Source organism: Pantherophis guttatus, chromosome 4 (assembly GCF_059756535.1).
Source record: "Pantherophis guttatus breed Tessera chromosome 4, ASM5975653v1, whole genome shotgun sequence".
In the NCBI taxonomy this organism is placed as follows: Eukaryota; Metazoa; Chordata; class Lepidosauria; order Squamata; family Colubridae; genus Pantherophis; species Pantherophis guttatus.
The window spans coordinates 125892667-125912839 of record NC_142066.1 but is presented as its reverse complement, the minus strand read 5'-3'; the positions used below and the strand labels follow the sequence as shown (position 1 = coordinate 125912839).

At 42.0% G+C, this 20173-nt stretch overlaps 1 protein-coding gene across 22 annotated transcripts in view; it reads left to right on the top strand.

Annotated features, from left to right (window-relative positions):
- The window catches only part of PHF14 (PHD finger protein 14), a 181113-nt gene that overhangs the window by 125359 nt on the left and 35581 nt on the right, over nucleotides 1-20173 (top strand). For 9 of the 22 annotated variants that reach the window (XM_034402575.3, XM_034402570.3, XM_087892734.1 and 6 more), the window contains one exon: nucleotides 715-816. The exons of 12 other annotated variants lie outside the window; for them this stretch is intronic. In XM_034402575.3, coding sequence (XP_034258466.1) covers nucleotides 715-816 — 102 coding nt within the window. Of the gene's footprint in view, nucleotides 1-714; nucleotides 817-950; nucleotides 1014-20173 lie in introns of those variants that run through there. One more of the 22 variants, XM_034402576.3, reaches the window with a different exon arrangement.

Below are 20173 nucleotides of genomic sequence, written 5' to 3'. Positions count from 1 at the left end.
ACATAACCTAAACTTGAATAGTTTTGGATATAGATTACCATATGAAAGAAAATTTATGTTGAAACCAACATTGAGTTATTTTTATCAGACTCCTTCCAAAAAAATAGATGAAGTCAGATACCTGAAGTTAAGGTATGCATGAAATGGAAAAACTAGTTTTGATCTTCGAGCAATGTTCCTTACCAGAAGATTATTTTGGAATGATTCTGGAAAATTGTAATCCAAAGGAATAAAAATGAGTTGTGAATCGCAAAAACTTGAAATTTTTCTTAAAGTGTTACAATATTAGGAAATATTTGGAAAGTAGATATGAGTCCATTACTCCCTTGCTTTTTTGCTTCAATATTGCATAAATATTTGATGTAGCAATCCAAGTTGCCTGCCTGCTACCTCTCCACCAATTTACAGACAAATTGACACAAAACAGTTCTATTCCTCTTCATATTCTGTGTCACTAAAAGAGCAAATTTCCCAGGACCTTCCAGCTTCATTGTGGTATATAGAATCTTGAAATCCAAAAGGAGATAATGCTAGACACAACTATCCTGGACAATTTTTGCCTGGAATCCAACCTTCCCTTTTTAAGGAAGATTTTTGATAACGTGATTATAGAGAAGCTTCAGGGGATCCTGAATAAAATGGATTATCTGGATACTTTTCAGTTAGATTTCAGGAATGGATATAGAACTGAAATAACATTGGTCATGATTTCAGATGGCCTCTGGTAGACGTGGGATGGAAGGAATGCATCCATCTTTGCTCTACTTGACCTTCGATAGCATCGACCATGGTATTGTTCTAGGACAGCTGCACAGGGTAGGTAGAATGTATTTTGTTGATTTTTCCTGTTTTCTTCATGACAAGTAGAAGTAATAGTATTGTTGGGAGCAAAAGTTCCTACTTTGTGTAATGCCGTAGAGTTTCTTAATTTCTCTGCTTCTGTTTAATAGCTATATGAAGTGGGTTAGCAAGGTCATCTGTAACCATGGGGTGAGTATGCTATGATACCCAACTATATAACTCCCTGGTAAAGTAAGCAATGCTGTTGATGTCATTTACTTGATGCCTCACGACTATAGGAAAAAAAATGCTGTCTCAGTCTTCCTGGTGTTGGACAGTACTTGCCAAATTGCAATTTTATGGCTTTTTGTGATTAGCCATTACCATGATGCTTTCAATTCTAAATCAATGGCCCACTGTTTGAGATCAGATAGTGCATGTTCATAGCACTACCTGATCTCAAACAGTGGGCCATTGATTTAGAATTGAAAGCAGATTTACCAGTTTGATATATAAACATCTTCCTAAATTATTCTGCATCTCTTCTTCAATCAGTTATTTTAGTCACATAACAATTCCAAAATTTAGGACATTATTTTTCACCAGACTCAATTACTCCCAATAAAAATTACTTAAGGGAGATCCTGAAGGATTCCCTTTGAACAGAGAATATTTTCACAGTCGAGCAGTGTATGTTATTTTGTATTGTCACCTCTATGCTAATGCTCAGAAGGAATTACCTCTATTCATTACTAAATATCTTGATCATCCCAACATGTTTTATCTTAAGTAGTTATTAGCAGATCAGTCTGATTTTATTTCTTGGACTATAGCTTAATAATTTTGTAATGTGTACAGAATGTCATAGTATTCATTTTAATCCTTTTTATATATTTTAGAACTTTTTTTTAATGTTTATCCTAAATAATGTTTGTTGTCTTTTTTTTAAATTTCTCAAATAGCCACCATTTCTGACAGCACAAAAAGGTCATTTTGTCTTATTTGATCACAGATAGCTCATATTAATGCTGATCTGATGCTATGAGTATAGATAAGTGGTCACCAACTGGTGGTCCATGAGAAAATATTGGTGGTCCGCAGAAAATTATTTGCATTTTTAATATTGCACTAAATCAGGGGTCTTCAAACTACAGCCCCTGGAATGAACACCTGCAATGAATGTTTGTGTTGCTGCAGAGAGTCTCCCCCTTCGAGGTCTTTTTGTGTGGGTCAGAGGGGGACAGAAATTCCGATTTAGGGCCTGCTTCAGCCTCCTGGTGTGGGCTTTGGCCGAAGGTTGGAGGGAAGTGCCGCTGGTGGTAAAGAGCCAGAGGGCCTCGTTTCAGTGGGACTGCATCATGGCCTGGAACTGGCTAACCATCTCAGCCCGTTGAGCCTCCAGGCGCCGGTACCTGGCCTTGCACTTATGCAAGTCTTTCCTCTGCTTGGAAAGCCTATGCTTGTAGTCCTCAATGAGGTGCTTCTGCTGAGCCTCCTTCTCGGTCAGATCCAATTTGAACTGAGCTGTTTTGCCAACTCTTTCTCATGGTGGCTGCTTAGCTCCAACAACTGTTTCCTGTTGGGGCCCTAAGGAGTTCGGGCGGGGAAGGGAGGAGTTGGCCATGCCCACCCAGTCACATGACCACCTAGCCATGCCCACCCAGCAGTTCATTAGGCAGATCATATTAATGATCCATACGATTTAAAATTATGAATTTGGTGGTCCCTGAGGTGCGAAAGGTTGGTGACCCCTGGTATAGATGGTTTGAAAATGGTTTGAAAATCAAATATTACAATAATATTAGTTCTTACAGAGTTTTTCTAAATATATTTATCCAGGTAGATCATAGAGTTGTGATGAAAAGTCTGCTTGATAATCCAGTTTACTAATAATATTGCCTTACATAATTGAACATTCACCTTCTGAAGAATAAGAATACACAGTAAAAATTTTCTATAGACTAAGGATTATTTTATAGCTTATAAAAGACTACTAAATTGAATTAGGGCCATTCTCTACTAGTTATGTACAGCTGCTTCTTGTAACACCCACCTGTTACCATTCTCTTTACTGCTTTATCAGAACAATGATTTTTGGTTGATTTTAGGAAGGTGTTGTAAATTATTAGTATGGATTCTACCATAGGAAAAAGCTAATTCATTCAGTGGAGAAATTATATATCAAAAGAGAAGGAAAAATAGCAATAATCAGCATCATTGCTAACTGGAAATTCTGTATCTTGAATCAAACCAGAAACATGTTCTCTTTGGTTTCTATTTTTTTCTTTAACACAAGTATTTAAAAAAAGAATATAATCCCACATTTATGTTTTTACATCATTGCTTTTTTGGAAGCAAAATTATGGGTCATAGAGCTACGTTGCTGTCTACTGAGAACTGTATATGTTGATTTTTATACACCTGTAAAAGTGGCACCATATTTTTTGGAGTATAAGACGCACCCCCCCCAAAGTGGTTGAAAATTTCGGTACTTCTTATAGACTGAATATGGACCGGTTTTTGGGCTCCTGAGCCCTCTGTGCGTCCCATTTTTGCCTTCCCCAGCCCACAGAAGGACTCTCCACTGCTCCGCTGGCCCATTTTTTTCCAAAAACGGGCACATTTTTGGGCTCCCAAACCCTCTGCATATCATGTTTTTGCCTTCCCCAGCGTGCAGAAGCACTCTGCAGTACTCCGCATGGCCCACTTTTGCCAAAAACTGGCCCATTTTTGGGCTCCTGAACTCTCCATGGGTCACATTTTTGCTCTCCCCAGCCTCCACTGCACTCTGCACTGCTCCACATAGCCCATTTTTGGGCTCCCAAACCCTCTACACATTGCATTTTTCCCTCCCCAGCCCCCAGAAGCACTCTGCAGGCCAAAAATGGGTGCATTATGGGGGAAAACAGGATGCGTAGAGGGTTCGGGAGGCCAAAAATGGTTTTTGGTCTGCAAACTGCATCTGGGTGCCAGGGAGGGCAAAAACACGATGCACAGAGGCCAAAAGCTATTTTTTTTCTTGTCTTTTTCCTCTAAATCTAGGTGCGTTTTATAATCTGGTGCATTTTATAGTCCGAAAAATACGTTAATATATGGTAGTACTGTTTCTACTATTGTTTGATGCTACTCCATATGTATTGTGTTATTTATGTTGAGTAATATAGTTATTGAGTGAACTGTATTTAATGTAACTTGAAAACTAGATTGAAAATAAGAAAATAAAACACTTTCCAGCCCATATTCTTTTTTTAATAGCAAAGAAGCAATTTTTAAAAGTAGAGTTGTTCCTTGTGTACATTATCTCAATCAACCTCAATTTTTTTCTTTGAAAAATGAAATGTATAAAACAATTATAGAGTTAAGCACACTTTATCTTTTCTTAATATTTATCTAATTCCTTTCTCTGTCATTAATTTCCAAACTTACTTTATAAGAATAAGTAATACAACATCTAATAAGTAATTATAAGAATAAGTAATACAACATCTGATGGTAGACAAACATTGTGAGGTATGGTTCTTCTAGGAAATTCATAACTTTTATATCTGACAATATTTATATTTGACGAATGGGAGAAGACACAAGAGGATCCACTATCCCAGGCCACCCCAATGATGCCCTTAAAGTGATGTCCCAGTGCCTGGAGGCCGTGCGGGCCTGGATGGGGAGAAACAGGCTCCAACTCAACCCCTCCAAGACCGAGTGGCTGTGGCTTCCGGCGTCCCGATATAGCCAGCTGACGCCATCGCTGGCTATTGGGGGCGAATCACTCGCCCCCACGGAGAGGGCTCGTAACTTGGGCATCCTCCTGGACGCACGGCTGTCGTTAGAAGATCATTTGGCGGCCGTGGCCAGGGGGGCTTTTTATCAGGTCCGCCTGATACGCCAGTTGCGCCCCTTTCTAGATCGGGACTCCCTACGCACAGTCACTCAGGCACTCGTCACTTCCCGCCTGGACTACTGCAACGCTGTCTACATGGGGCTCCCCCTGGGGTGCACCCGGAGGCTCCAGCTGGTCCAGAACGCGGCCGCGCGGGGGATTTTGGGGGCGACGAGGCGCTCCCACGTGACACCTCTCCTGCGCGAGCTGCACTGGCTCCCGGTGGTCTTCCGGGTGCGCTTCAAGGTGTTGGTGACCACCTTTAAAGTGCTCCATGGCTTAGGGCCGGGGTACTTACGAGACCGCCTTCTGCCACCAATAGCCTCCCACCGGCCAGTACGCTCCCACAGAGTGGGCCTCCTCAGGGTGCCGTCCGCCAGACAATGTCGGCTGGAGACCCCCAGGGGGAGAGCCTTCTCTGTGGCGGCGCCTGCCCTCTGGAACAACCTCCCCCCAGAGCTACGTACAATAACAGACCTCCGGATTTTTCGTCGGGCCCTAAAAACCCATTTATTTCAACTAGCTGGGCTGGCTTGAGTCAAATTTTAAACGGATTTTAAATTGGAATGTTTTAATTATGGCCAAAATTATTTAATTATTTTAAACAGTTTTTAGATTTTGTATGTTTTGTATGTATGTCTTGTTTTTACTTTGGCTGTTCACCGCCCTGAGTCCTACATTGGAGAAGGGCGGTATAGAAATTTAAACAAATAAATAAATAAATAAATATCTTGTTTTGTATTCACCAGTAGAGAAGAATTAGTCAAGAAAATGGAAGTACCAGGTACAATGAGGTGAAATACCCAGTAGTTAAATATTCATGATTGTCATAGATAATTGGTCTTTTAAAATGCATTTGATACATGCAGAGCAATAATAAATAGAATTCCACAGTGGAAAAAATAAATGGAAAAAGTAGCCCAGAATTGGTGGAATTTCTAAAAAGAAGAGATACTTAAAATAAAATAGCAAATAATTTTAATAAGGCCAAAAAGGGAAGAGAACAAAATGCACTGCACAAAAAGCATTCTGAAAATCTGATTTAAAAAAAAGAAAACAAGAAAGAGGTGAAGGAAAAGTATGTGTCACTAAAGAATAGTACTGACAGGTGGCACTGTATCAAAAAGTTAAAGCTCAGATTGAGCTGAAATTGGAGAATGACGATAAGAATAAAATAGATTTCTTTAGTTATATTCAAAATAAAAGGAAGAGAAAGGAATATAAGTGCTAAATGAAGATAGCAGAGCACTGAAAAGTTAAAAAGAAAAAGCTACCAACTTCTCACCCCATCATCTCGTAAAAGGTGGGATGATTCCACTAGGTAATTCTGAACATCAGGTAGAAGGTAGTGGATTGCAGTATAAAATTCTTAGGAACATACTAAGGGATTGGGAATTATGTATTTCAAATAAATTTAATCTTCAAGGCTGCTAGTAGCCTGGTTGATATATTATCTATTAGTAATTTTGGAAAAATGGATGAAGCCCTACACAAGAATTGTCAGATGTCCCAATTTCCAAAAAGGAAAAAGCACTAGAATAGATCCTAAACAAATTACTTTGTAAGTACCTTAAAAACAGTATGCATTAGTAATCAGCATAAATTTATTAAGAACAAGATATTGACAATATCTTATCATTGTGCAATCCTTAGGAGATTATGGAAATATTTTTTACTACAGAAAATGCTTCCAATCTAGTAAGATCTGGCAGAATTGGTTAAGGAAGTATGCCTTCTCTGCTGTGATAACTATGGTCTGGAATGTTATTCCTCCAAGGATCCATGTAGTTACCACCTATCCTCAGAAACATGACCATTCTCCCAAGCTTCTTGCATTAGCCTAAATCAGCCAAGTTAAGGAATATGAGTGAATGAGTTATTTATTCTGGTATAAACAGCTAAGAGGCATTCTGGGCTCAGGTGACTTCTAAATCTGATCAATCAATCAATAACTTTCCACGTTGCTCTATGATTTTCTGATAAATAAGTAATAGTCATTAAATATGGTCTTGATAGGATGATAACTAAATGAACATACTATAATCATATCCAAGGAGTGCTAATTAAGTGATCCCCATCAAACTGGAATGAAGTATTAAACCAGAAAGTTCAGACTTGGTGCCTGCACTTTGCCAAAATTGTACCATGTTTCCCCGAAACTAGGACATGTCCGGATAATAAGCCCAATTGGGCTTTTGAGTGCATGCTCAAAAATAAGCCCCCACCTGAAAATAAGCCCCGCCCCAATACTTAAGATGCACGTGCAGTTGCCGCACAAACAACACGACGTGAGGAGGCAAGGCCGGAGTGGAGCCTGGCTGGCCACGGGGGGGAAAGCTGAGCCCGCAGTCCCAACAAGTGGATTTTGCAAGCAGCCTAATTCTCTCCCTCCCTGCCCTGGCTGGAAGGCAGCACCGGGGGTTCCCGCCTCACTTCCCCGCCTGCCCACCCAGCTCCACACAATGGGAGGGTGCGGAGATGTCCCACCAGTTCCGTGCATAGAAAGGAGCCCCCTATGGGTGGGTGGCAATCAGTCCCTGTGGATGCCAAAAGTCCTGCGGCAGAGGAGAAAAAATGGGGAGGGGGTCTCTTGGCCGGCCCTGGAGTTGCCAGAGGAGAGGTAGGGGTCTCCTTCCCCACATCCCCAACCCAACCTTGCCCTCAGCAGACCTTTTTGTTTTTGATGTTAAAACGGCCTCAATCCGCCAGGACCGGAGCTCCAAGATGGGACTTGATAAAAGGAGCTAATTGAAAGGTTAATCGGCATGGCTGCTTATAGTCGAGGTCCTTCCCTGTTCCAGTTCTCTCTTTTTTCTCTTTATGATCTGCTATTGGCAAGCGGGAAGCAGAGCGGCTTAGGGGGAGGGGAGCAGCCAGAGGACTGCTCCGACAAGCCCACCAGCTGGGTTAAACGCTTGGGCGGCAGAAAGGGGTGGGTGGGAAAAGGCAGCCATGATAATGCCTGGATGCCAGAGTTCCCAGGGTGGCCACTCTGGCATCCGACTTAGCCGGATGATCTCCGATGAGCAGAAGCTGGAGAAAGGAAGGAGGAAGAGGAGGGGGTGTCTCACTCCATGCGTCTCACTTCTCCGCCACCCCTCCCCACCTGCCATTCCCCGTCACTGGCCAAGATCGGCAACCTAGATTTGGGGAGCTGAATGTGCTGCCACCACCCAGGAAGAGAAGAATGTGAGAAATTGGCTCTCTTACAGGCCTCCTCTCTCTCTTCTCCCGAGTCCGGGTCACCAAATCCAGCCTACCAGTGTTTAGGGATACGACACACACACACACACACACACCGATAATAAAACCAAGGCCATATTTCAGGGGTCAAAAGAAAATAATCCTGTCTTATTTTCGTGTAAACACAGTATTAATAATCTGGATGAAAAGATAGAGAAAATGCTTATGAGATTTGCAGGTAATACAAAATACTTTTGTATTATATATATAAGACAGAAATAAATGTAAAAACAAGCTTGTTAGGTTTTTTTTATCCTATATAGGTCATTCTGTATTCCCCACCATAAGTAACTATATACAGTTCTAGCATCACACTTTGAGAAAGGTTCAGATAAATTGGAACAGATTCAAAGAAGAGCAGCAATAATGATCAGGTGATTAAAAACTAACTCTTATGAAGAAACAGAAATTGAAGAAACTGGAAAGATTTAGTCTTCTGAAAAGAGGATGGAGAGGGAGATATGATAGGAATTTTCAAATTCCTACAAAACGATCAGAAAGAAGATTAAGGTTTCTTAATATCTCTGACTATAGAAACCCAAATTTTGTAGATTACAAAATGTAAACTCTGTAAACTTTTTTTCCCAACATCAAGGCTGAATAAAAAGCAGAACAAGATGTGCTTCAGTTCCTTTCATTGAGTTTCTGCAAATAGAAGCTAGAAACCAATCAGGAACTGTAATTTGGATTATGGACCTGAGCAGAGAGTTGGACTCAGTGTCATAAATGTTTTTAATGTCATTAAAAACAAATTAACAAAAAACAAAAGCATTGATCATAAAATGTACACAGTAAGAACACAGTGTTTATTTAAACAGGCAGTCTCCTCTAGGTGCTATTGTTATACCACCTAGACAAACAAACATGCTTTTAATTGTTAGGCTACCAATTCTTTTTTCAGGAAGATTAATCATATACTTCTTTCACAAAATAAATTTCCCTTTTATTCTATTCATAATGCTGTTATTTTTTTTTTAAAAAAAAGCAAGTCAAGTTTGTTTTATAACAACCATTTAATAGCCGTTTATAAGAACACAATATTATCCTGCAAGTTAATTTATGATTATATATGTTAAAACGGAGGTAGCTGAATGAGAAGAATGTTCATTTTAATACAAATTGCTTCAACCTGGATTTTCACAAATCCAAAACATTTTTCTTTATTTAACCTTTTCATAATCCTTACTTTTCATTCAAGTACACTTAGACCTCTATTTTGTTTCTTGAGAAGGTATTTAATACACAAGTTAGTGTCATTTGTATTATACCAGAAAATTAACTTTACAAGCTGTGCTATTAATCTGAGTAGCTCTACATATTGACCTATGAAAGAGCATAATTGTTAGCTTTTAATTAAGTCAATTAATTGTCATAATTTGATGAATTTATTATTACAAGGAAATTAAAGGCAAAGAGAAATCAGCATTTACTGGTCAGAAATAATATTTTATGGAATTTTATACTGTGCTGTTTTTAAATAATGTAGGCATCTATTGTAGAGCAATAGATTTTAAATTTTATGGAATTGGGGTTTTAAATTTGGGTAGCCAATGATTTAATTCTTTTAATTATCTTAACTTTTGCATTTGTATGTTTTTTAATTTTGGCTGTTCACCGCCCTGAGTCCCTTCTGGGAGAAGGGCGGTATACAAATTAAATTAATAAATAAAATAAAATAAATAAACTAAAATAGAATAATAAAAACTAAAAATGAATTATTTATTCTGATTGAGTATTTCATATACTCTCAGCTCCAAAATATTACTCCTGGAATAAATTTTTATAAAATTAAATATGAAAAAGTGATGTGTTGTTCCTTGTCCCCTCCACCTCTACTTGTTCTGGAAACATTGGAATTCAAAGCTATTCAATAAAATTGAGGGCAGAAAAAGGCCACTACTGCATATTGTATTCTCTTTTGGAGAATAGTGAGAGCATGTCCTGCTCATGGGTTTTGTTGAAAAGTATTTAGCTACTTTTAATAAAGAATGTTAAGGAAAAAATTATTTACATTGGGTTGTTTTTATCTACTCCTGAACAGGGTGGATTTGATTTAAATCAAACTGATTTAAATCACGATTTAAATCACGATTTAAATCACTAGTCAGTAAGGCTTGATTTAAATCATAGTTTTCTACATAAAGACTAATTCTTGCTGGTATAACTTTAATATGCAAGTAGATGAAGATTTTTAGAATAACAACTTTTCATATTAGTTTTTTTATCCCCCGTTTAATAGGTTAATCATTCATATTTGGACAACTTTTCTGTTGTACTTAGGAAGGAGAAAAATAATCATTACCTTAATAATAATAATTTAAATAGATTTATTCAACTGAAATAATAACATTACAGCATATGTTATTTGCTTAAACAAACATCCATGTTTGTTAACGAATTTGGCTAAACAATATATATATATATATTGCCAAAAAATGAGCTGGAGACAGTACTTGTCCCATTCGTTTTTTTAATGCTTGTAATTTAATTCTGTCCATGTGTAGTTCTGTTTTTAAGTGTTCACTCAGTTCCTTCCAAATTTCAACAGCATCAATAGGATCATTGTTGACATTACTCCACCCATCAATACTTAGGTTAACAATTCTACCCTCCAGAGCTGTTGCACATTGCTCCATTTCTCTATCATACACTTTATCCAGAAGTTTCCCTGCAACATCTGCTCTGCTGGGTGGACTGTATCCTGGTCTCAGTGACTGAACCATATTAATGAAATGTGGGTTCTCCCACTGGGATGCAGAGTGGGTCAGAAGTGGGATGATCCAGCTCGTCTGGCCAATCACTGAGTCGGATAAACTTGGCCACGCCTACTCAGGCCTCCCTTCCTTCCAGTTTATTCGACTCAGTGGTTCTGACCAGTCGCATTCGCTGAGTCTCTCACTTCTGACAGACATTGGAGATCGTGTGTGTTGTTGGGGGCTTCAACTTTAAACGCAGACGACTGCCTCCGTTGCCTCTCGATCATCAGAGGGACGTGAGTGTGACTTTGCCTTCAGCCCCCATTCTTCTTAGCGCTGTGCGTGCGGGCCATTTCAGTCCTCCTGGGCTGGAAACGCCGCCGCCGCGCTCCCCTGACAGCCGCCGACTTCAGCGCCCATCAGCTGAGGGGCGCGAAGATCGCGACGCTTCGGGGACCGGCACCTGGGTTTCCTCTTCGCCGCCCCGCTCTGCTGTCAGTCTCCGCCTCAGCGTCGATCAGCTGGAGGTCGGAGAAGCCGCAGAAGCCGCTGCCTGCCCAAAGGCTTCGTTCCGGCTTGTTGCTGCCGCCGCTCTTCCCAGCGATCGGGGAAGACGGCGTTTTGAACTGCGCTGCTCTTGCCTTGGCGTGGGGGGTGTCTGACACTTCCCCGCCAAATTTCCGTGCCGCCATCTTTGTTGCAGCCGTTAATTAGCCGCCATTTCCGCGCGCTTCTTCCATCGGCTGCTGGGACCTGCCTGATCTCCTTCCTTGGTGAGCTTTGCACTTGCCCCATATATATAAAAAAAAAAAAAAAAAAAGGGGGAGAAGACGATTGGAGTAGGTCTGGGGTCCCTTTGTGGATTTTCGGTTATTTTAAAGAATATTTCAACTATTGGCGGCCATTTTGTCTGACCCTGGAGACTTGTTCCCGGGCAGCCATTTTATCTCTCAGCATAACAGTAAAAAAAAAAAAAAAAGAAAGAAAATTTCCTTGGTGGTTGGATTGCAGCGAACTTCCTAATTTATCCTTGATTTAAGATATCTGGGAAATTACAATGGATTATACTGCCTCTTTTCAAAATAATGATAATGATAATACTTACTGTTGTTCATTTGTGTGCAGATTCCTGCTGTGACACAACTTATCCATCGCTATGGCAGACCAGTCATCTTGCAAGATTGATTCTGGCCGTAAGGCCTCCTCAAAATCAAAACATACAAAAACGTCTCATCAGCATGATTCTGATCTGACTTCACATACCCATGGAGATAAGCCAAACCCGGATACCGGTCTTGATTCAGGGGTTGCAGAGGAGGCTGACTTGACCAGAGCCTTCTCTCCAGAACGTCAGGACAGCCTTCATGGCTCTCCAATTAGACAGGAGGGGGACCCCTTTGATTGCTCTATCCCTGTTCAGGATCCTCCACCAAGTAATCAACCTAAGTCAGATCTGGAGAACCTTCCACAATCAGTTCAGATATTAATTGCCAGGGCCATTTCTCATGGCATCCAAGCAGGCATCAGAGAGCATCGCTCTGTCTCTCTTGTCTCTGAGAGCCTTCATTCCAGAAGATCAAGGGTGTCTCCTGATGCCAGTCTTACAGGGTCCCCTGATCACTCCCCTGTTAGATCTAGAGGCAGTGCTGATATAGAACTAGAGGATGAACCTCAAAGGGAAGTGGATTTATCGGATGACGAATCCACTGCTCCTGATGTGCCAGCCTTTACCGGCCTTTTTCCCCAGGGACTTTTTAAATCACTGCTTCACAAGGCCAAAGTCACCTCGGGCCTAGTTGACACTGATTCTGTCCCATCAACTTCTGCCGCTTCCTCCAGTCAAGGCATATTTTCTGAACCAGTAACTGAACAACTGTTTGTCCCAGCGCCAAAACTTTTCACTGATGTGGTTCGTAAACAATGGACTAATCCAACTTCTTTTCCTACTCCTAGTGGCTACGATCGTAGAAATTACAACATGGATCCTGTCCTGACTAGTCTTTTGCAGGTTCCCGAAGTCGATGGCCCTGTGGCAGCGCTTTCATCTTCGTCTCCTTTCATCTCAGGGGACACTTCTGAGGGACTTAAGCCGGAAGACCGTAAGTTTGATTCTTCTTTCAAGAAGGCTCACCAGGCCTCAGCTTGGGCAATTCAGGCCGCTACTGCGGCCTCATTCTTTTCACGGTCATCTCTATTATGGCTCCAGCAGCTTCAGTCCCGCTTACCAGCCCAGGAGGCCAGAGTCCATCAGGACCTAAATAAGATAATAGCTGCCACTCAATTCACCTCGGATGCCACGTTAAATGCTGCCAAATTTGCCTCGCGGGCTATGGCTTCTTCAGTCACTTCCCGTCGCCTTTTGTGGCTTACGCCTTGGCAAGCTGACCTCAAGGCCAAATGGCGTCTAGCTTCTACACCATACTCTGGGCCTAAATTATTTGGTGCTTCCCTTGAACCATTATTAGTGGAGGACAGGGACAAAAGGAAGGTCCTTCCTTCCATTACTAGACGAGCTGATCGCAGGGCTACCCCCTACTATCGCAGGCCCCCGGCCCGTAATTTTTTCCAGGAGGGCCCCAGTCAAAGACCTTACTCACAGGGTTCCTTTCGTCCCCAAGATAGAGGTTCCTACAGGGATAAATCCAAACCCTTCGCCCCTCAGAAACGGCCCTTTCGTGGAACTGGCGGACGTCAGTTCCGCCGCCAAAAGTGACTCTCGCTTGATAGCTCCCATTGGGGGGAGGTTGAGCCTGTTTCTCCCCGAATGGGCTCGCAGTACGACAGACCAATGGGTTCTTCATATCATCGAATTCGGCCTCCCATTGGAGTTCCTCTCCCGCCCTCCGAGCCGCTTCGTGCCTTGCCCTGTCTCCAGCTCCCTCAGCAAGCGGAATTTGATGGAGATCGCCATTCAGCATCTTCTGGAGATCAATGCTGTGGAGGACGTCCCTCGGGAGCAATGGAGGCAGGGATTTTACTCGATTCTTTTCGTGGTTCCGAAGCGCTCGGGGGGATGGAGAGCGATCCTAAATTTAAAATCCCTGAACACCCATTTAGTGTACCGCAAGTTCAGGATGAGTACGCTCAAATCTATCCTGGAGGGAATAAGACCCGGAGACTTCCTAGCCTCAATCGATCTCTCCGAGGCGTACCTTCATATACCTATAGAGCCAGCTCACCGGCGGTACCTCAGGTTCAGCTACGCGGGGCGTCACCTACAATACCGGGCCCTTCCATTTGGCCTGGCATCGGCCCCGCGCAGTTTCACCAAGATTCTGGCAGCCTTGATAGCTCACCTGCGGTCCGTACCAATTCGAATTCAGGCTTATCTGGACAATATTTTAATACAAGCCTCGTCCTACGACAGAGCCAGAACCAATGTATTTCTCACATTGCAAATATTACAGAATCATGGGTTTCTAGTCAACGAGCCCAAGAGTCAGTTGGTCCCTCAACAGCGCATAAATCATCTAGGCGCAGTCATAGACACGCAGGTGGGACAGGTGTTCCTCTCCCAGGAGAGGAAAGACAGCCTCAGATCTCTGATTCGGCATCATTACAAGATCCGACAGCTCCCAAGCTAGAATTGTCCCGTCTCCTGGGGAAACTAGCCTCATGCACAGACATAGTTCCCTGGGCTCGGCTTCATGCCCGCAGCCTTCAATGGCTGCTACTCCCCTATCAGCGGGCAAGGACAGCAGCCTCCAAATCCAAGATCAGGGTCCCCCTGTCAGTACGCCGGTCTTTGCACTGGTGGCTATCCCCGGCTCTGGACAACAGATGCGTCTTCTTGGACACACATCCACTGATTATGACTACAGACGCCAGTCTGACGGGCTGGGGTGCGCACCTGGGTTCCCAGGTCGCTCAGGGGCGATGGTCCACGACAGAAGCAAGGTCAAGTATCAATCTTCTGGAACTCAGGGCCATCCGCTTAGCTCTTCTGGCCTTTCTTCAGACGGTGCAGGGACAACACTTACTAGTGCTTACAGACAATGTGTCAGCAAAGGCACATGTCAACCGCCAAGGGGGGACAAGGTCCAGGACCTTGATGCAGGAGGCTCTTCTTCTCGGGAGGTGGGCGGAATCCCACCTTCAATCCCTCAAGGCGGATCACATCGCGGGGAAGGACAACCTTCAGGCGGACTATCTCAGCCGCACCACGATAGACGCATCAGAATGGCACCTCAGCCCCGCTCTGTTTCGGGACATCTGTCTCCGGTTCGGCCAGCCACAGGTAGACCTCCTTGCATCCCCAGAGAACGCACAGCTACGCCGATTCTTCACGCGCTACCCATCGCGGGGGGCAGAGGACACAAACGCTCTCCGTTGCCCCTGGCCTCAGGAGCTACTCTATGCATTCCCGCCGATCCCATTGATCCCGCGGGTCCTTCGCAGAATTGTGACCGAGAGAGCGGATGTGATCTTCATCGCTCCCTATTGGCCAAGAAGGCCATGGTTCTCCGACCTCGTAGCCCTCTCAACGACGGACCCTTGGCGGCTTCCTCCGGAGAAGGTGTCCCTCAGTCAAGGGACAATCCTACACCCAGAGCCCCAGTGGCTCAACCTAACCGCTTGGCGTTTGAAGGGCTGCTCTTGAGGGAAGCGAGGTACTCAGAAGATGTCATCCGGGTGATGCAGGCTGACAAGAAGGAGTCCACCAGGAGTACAACATCACGTGGAAGGTATTTATTTCGTGGTGCTCTGCGCGCGAAATTAACCCGTTGTCAGCTTCTGTTCCGCAGGTGTTGGAGTTCCTCCATGATGGCTACAGCAAGGGTCTAGCGCATAATACCCTCAAGCGGCATGTTGCAGCTCTCGCCACGGTGTTGTCTCCCAGGGACGGCGTGCCCCTGTCTCATCACCTTTCCATCCGGAGATTCCTACGTGGGGTACGAAATCTGCGTCCACCCGTGGTACACCGATATCCCACATGGGACTTGCCACATGTATTGTCAGCCTTGACAGGTCCACCCTTTGAACCTCTCCGGACTGCCTCCCTTAGATTTCTAACCATGAAAGTGGCTTTCCTGGTGGCCGTGACTTCGGCTCGCCGCATTTCTGAACTGGCAGCTCTATCAGTCAGGCCAGACTTATGTGTGATACACCCAGATAGGGTAATTCTTAGACTGGACCCGGCATTCGTGCCAAAAATTAACTCACGGTTCCATCGTGAACAGGAAGTGATCCTGCCTAACTTTTGCCCGAATCCATCTCACCCACTAGAACACAAATGGCGGACCCTTGATGTTCGCAGGGCTTTAAAAATATATATCTCTCGGACCGCACCCTCAAGACGCTCCGAAGCCCTATTTATTTCCTTTCAACCTTCATCTTTGGGATCCAAAGTTTCTTCTGCCACCATAGGGCGTTGGATCCGAGCCTGTATTTCCAAAGCTTATGACTCACGATCTCTCCCCATTCCACGTCATATTACAGCTCACTCCACACGGAGTGCAGCTACTACCGCTGCTTGGGCCACGCAGGCCTCCCTCGAGGAAATTTGCCGGGCAGCTACCTGGGCCTCTCCTGTTCCATTCATCAAGCATTACCGTTTGGACACCTTTGCCTCCGCCGAGGCAGCCTTCGGACGGAGAGTCCTCCAACAGGTTCACCTGGCACCTCGACATCGACCTTCGCAGACCTCCCGCCCGACGAATTAGCAAGCTTGGGTATGTCCCACTTCTGACCCACTCCGCATCCCAGTGGGAGAAGAGGCGTTGGACTTACCGTGAACGCTCTTTCTCCAGGGGATGCGGAGTGGGTCAGCCCCTCCCGTCTGCGATTTCTCCTTTGTATTTTCTAGGCTTGAGACTGTTTTGCAGATCTGCCTTCGTCGAACAAACTGGAAGGAAGGGAGGCCTGAGTAGGCGTGGCCAAGTTTATCCGACTCAGTGATTGGCCAGACGAGCTGGATCATCCCACTTCTGACCCACTCCGCATCCCCTGGAGAAAGAGCGTTCACGGTAAGTCCAACGCCTCTTCTCAGTCAGGTGGAAAGAAGAGTTAATTGCATAAACAAACTGGGCAATTTTTTCATCAATTAACTCTTTTTCTAATCTGCTAGTATTTATCACAAACTTATCTATGGTGGTTCCAGGAGGGAAGGGTTTTTCTTTCTTTTAGGTGATAGTGATATGTGGCTGTGGGTGTCTGATGATGATGATGCTAATGAAGCACTATCCTGGATGGATAACTCTGAAACTGTACAACAGGAGGATGGTGATCTTGAAGATGGATAGTTTCCAGAATCCATGAATTCCCCTAAACAAAAAAGCCAATGCTGTTATTTTATTGTTTATACAATTTCTGCTTATTGTACACAGCACTGCCCCAAAAGGAATATTTGCTTTTCTTCATAACTGTACCAAATGACAGTAACATGCAGTAATAAGAAATATAATTTTGCTCAAACATGACAGTTCAAGGCAGTCTTTAGAAATATGATTCAATAAAAATGTTTACCAACCTGAAGATCCTGCCTGTTCAAATGTGTTTCTTTGGTCATCTTCATCACAGCACTTCTCATGATGTTGCCTCATTCGGGCCACCAGGCCTTGCATTTCTTTGTTGCGGTTTGCACGCATGCCTGCCTTATCGATAGGTAAAGGAACTTCATTAAAATATTGCCAAACTGGGTCTCTTTTACAGCCTGCTGCCATTATAGGTTTTTTCTTCAAAGGAAAGAATGTGATAAACCTCAGGTCATACACACAAAAAGATCCAAAGACTTGTCTGTCTGTGGCTGTGCAATATTGTGCTCAGAAAGTTTCACTTTCATTTTGTACTGCTTGTTTGCTTGCCCCTTCCTCCTCACACTTAGTTTCACTTTCTTCTTGTGCAGATCTATTCCACTCCAAACAATCAGAAAAATATTGTTTCTATTCTATTCACTGAACTTCTTGAAACTTAGCACTGAAGGGGTTGATTCTGTATTCATAGGTTTGTAGAACAATAGGATTAAGGTCTTTTTCTCAACTCTGTTCATGTTATAACATTTTTGCTGTGAAGAAGAGGCATGTGATCTCTGCTGAGTCAATTTCAGTTTTGAGAACTGCAAAAGTAAACCAAGCATCTGTGATAATATCTTGCAGGCAGAGAAACTGCCCAATAATCTTACAAAAACCTCTGGAAGAGCATGACATTGTGAATGGATTAATGGAATTTATTTATCAAAAAAATTAAACATATACAGCCTTATTCTACATAATTAAAAAATTAATCTTTATTTCATGATGATAACCTTTGGATGGTAATATATTTTCCTCAAAAAGCATTTTATTTAAAAAAATCCAATTTAAATCAAAAATATCTGATTTAAATCAAAAAAATCCGATTTAAATAAAAAAAATTGATTTTTTTAAAAAAAATCATTGATTTTTATCCACCCTGCTCCTGAATTACTACTGTGAGTACTACTGACTTCCGTAGTACCATAGGCTTAATAAGATACAATCAAAATTCTGGAATGTTCATCTTCAATGAACTAGGTTCAAAACCAACAAAATAAGGTTTCTGCTTTAGTTTATTATAAAAAGAACATGCCAGATATAAGGCAGACACAAGTAATGTGGAGCAGAATGATTACAATTCCTATTTCATTTCACACTTTGCCACTTTTTCCATTCAGGTGTAAATAGGGAAAGTATCAATAGAAAGACATCTATTTTAACTTACAGTGAACTCATAGGCAGTATTTTATGTGCATTATGAAGCTCTTGATTTCTTTTATTTTACTGGAACATTACTTTATATTCTAAAATTATTGTCATTTTGTTGCTTAATAACCTTTATATTCTCAATTAAAAACTGGCAAGTGTTTATGCCCTTTATTATTCATAAAATGGCTTAGGTAAGAATTATTCATTATCCTGCAGTAAATCATTTTTATCGAAGTCGTTCGATAAGTGTGTATATGTGACGACTACTATATATATATACACACATATACACATAGTGTATGTATATGTGTGTGTGTGTGTGTATATATATATATCTGTGTGTAGTATGCCTGTATGTGTTTGTGTATCTTCTCTCATATATATATATATATATGTATATATGTATATATATATATATATATATGTATATATGTATATATATATATATATATATATATATATATATATATATATATATGAGAGAGAGAGAGAAGACACACACACACACACACACACACACATAATTTATGTTTTCCCATTTTTCTGAAGTAGAAGATACAGACAAAATAGATTTAAAGTGTCAGTTATAATTCATTGCTTGCAAAGAACTGCTTTATTCTGATACTGCATGGAAAAGGGAAAAAACTATCTAAATCATTTTGGTGGCAAGCTTATAACCAAGATAGCATCAGCATTTTCCTCCTTGGAAAATATATCTGCCATAAATTAAATGAAATCTTCAGTATTAAAATGTCTCTGACAAGTTTAACCCAACCATTGCTGTATGAGGTGGGTTTTTTTAGCAGCAAAGTATTTCTGTATAGTTTTAAAAGAAAGGATAAATGAAAGTTAAAATAGATTTGTCTTGGGATTTCCACGTGCATGGATACAATAATGTAGCAAATACAGCTAAAATCTGAATTTAAAGAAGGAACTACAATAGATGATGTACAGATTCCTTTTCTTAACCATGCTGTGCACTATGATAACTTATTTTTTACTGCACATGAACTTTCTTAGACCTTGGATTATCTTTTATATATATATATATATATATATTTTAATTTGATTTATATGCCGCCCTTCTCCGGAGACTCAGGGCGGCTTACAGTGCGTTAAGCAATAGCCTTCATACTTTTGTATATTTATACAAAGTCAGCTTATTGCCCCCACAAACTGGGTCCTCATTTAACCTACCTTAGAAAGGATGGAAGGCTGAGTCGACCTTGAGCCTTGGAGAGATTCGAACCAGCAGTAAATTGCAGGCAGCTGTGTTAATAACAGGGTGCTTTAAACCACTGTAGTACCAAGGCTCTATATTGTTGGTTTTTTAAACACATCAGTGTTACAGTCTAGCCCAAACTGTGCTATTGGTCATAGAAACTTTGTCTCCTAAATCCAATAAAGACTGGATTATAAAGACTGACTCTAGTATAAGAGATAACAAAATAACAGAGTTGGAATCCCTTCCTTGCAGGTCTTCTAGGCCAACCCCCTGCTCAAGCAGGAGACTATACTATGTCAGACAAATGGTTGTCCAATTTCTTAAAAGCATGCAGTGTTGTATCACCTACAACTTTTGGAAGCAAATCATTCCACTGATTAATTGTTCACACTGTCAGGAAATTTCTCCTTAGTTATAGGTTGCTTCTCCCTGATTGGTTTCCATCCATTGCTTCTTATCCTGCCTTCAGGTGCTTTGGAGAATAGGTTGACCATCTCTTTTTGTGGCACCCATCAGAATTGGAACATATCACCGCAATCCTTCTTTTCATCAAATTAGGCATTCTCAATTCCTGTAACTGTCTTTATAACTGTTCTTTATATGTTTTAGCCATCATTGTTGCTCTATTCTGTAGTCTTTCTAAACATTTTTTAATATTGTGGAGACCAAAACTGGATGCAGTATTCTA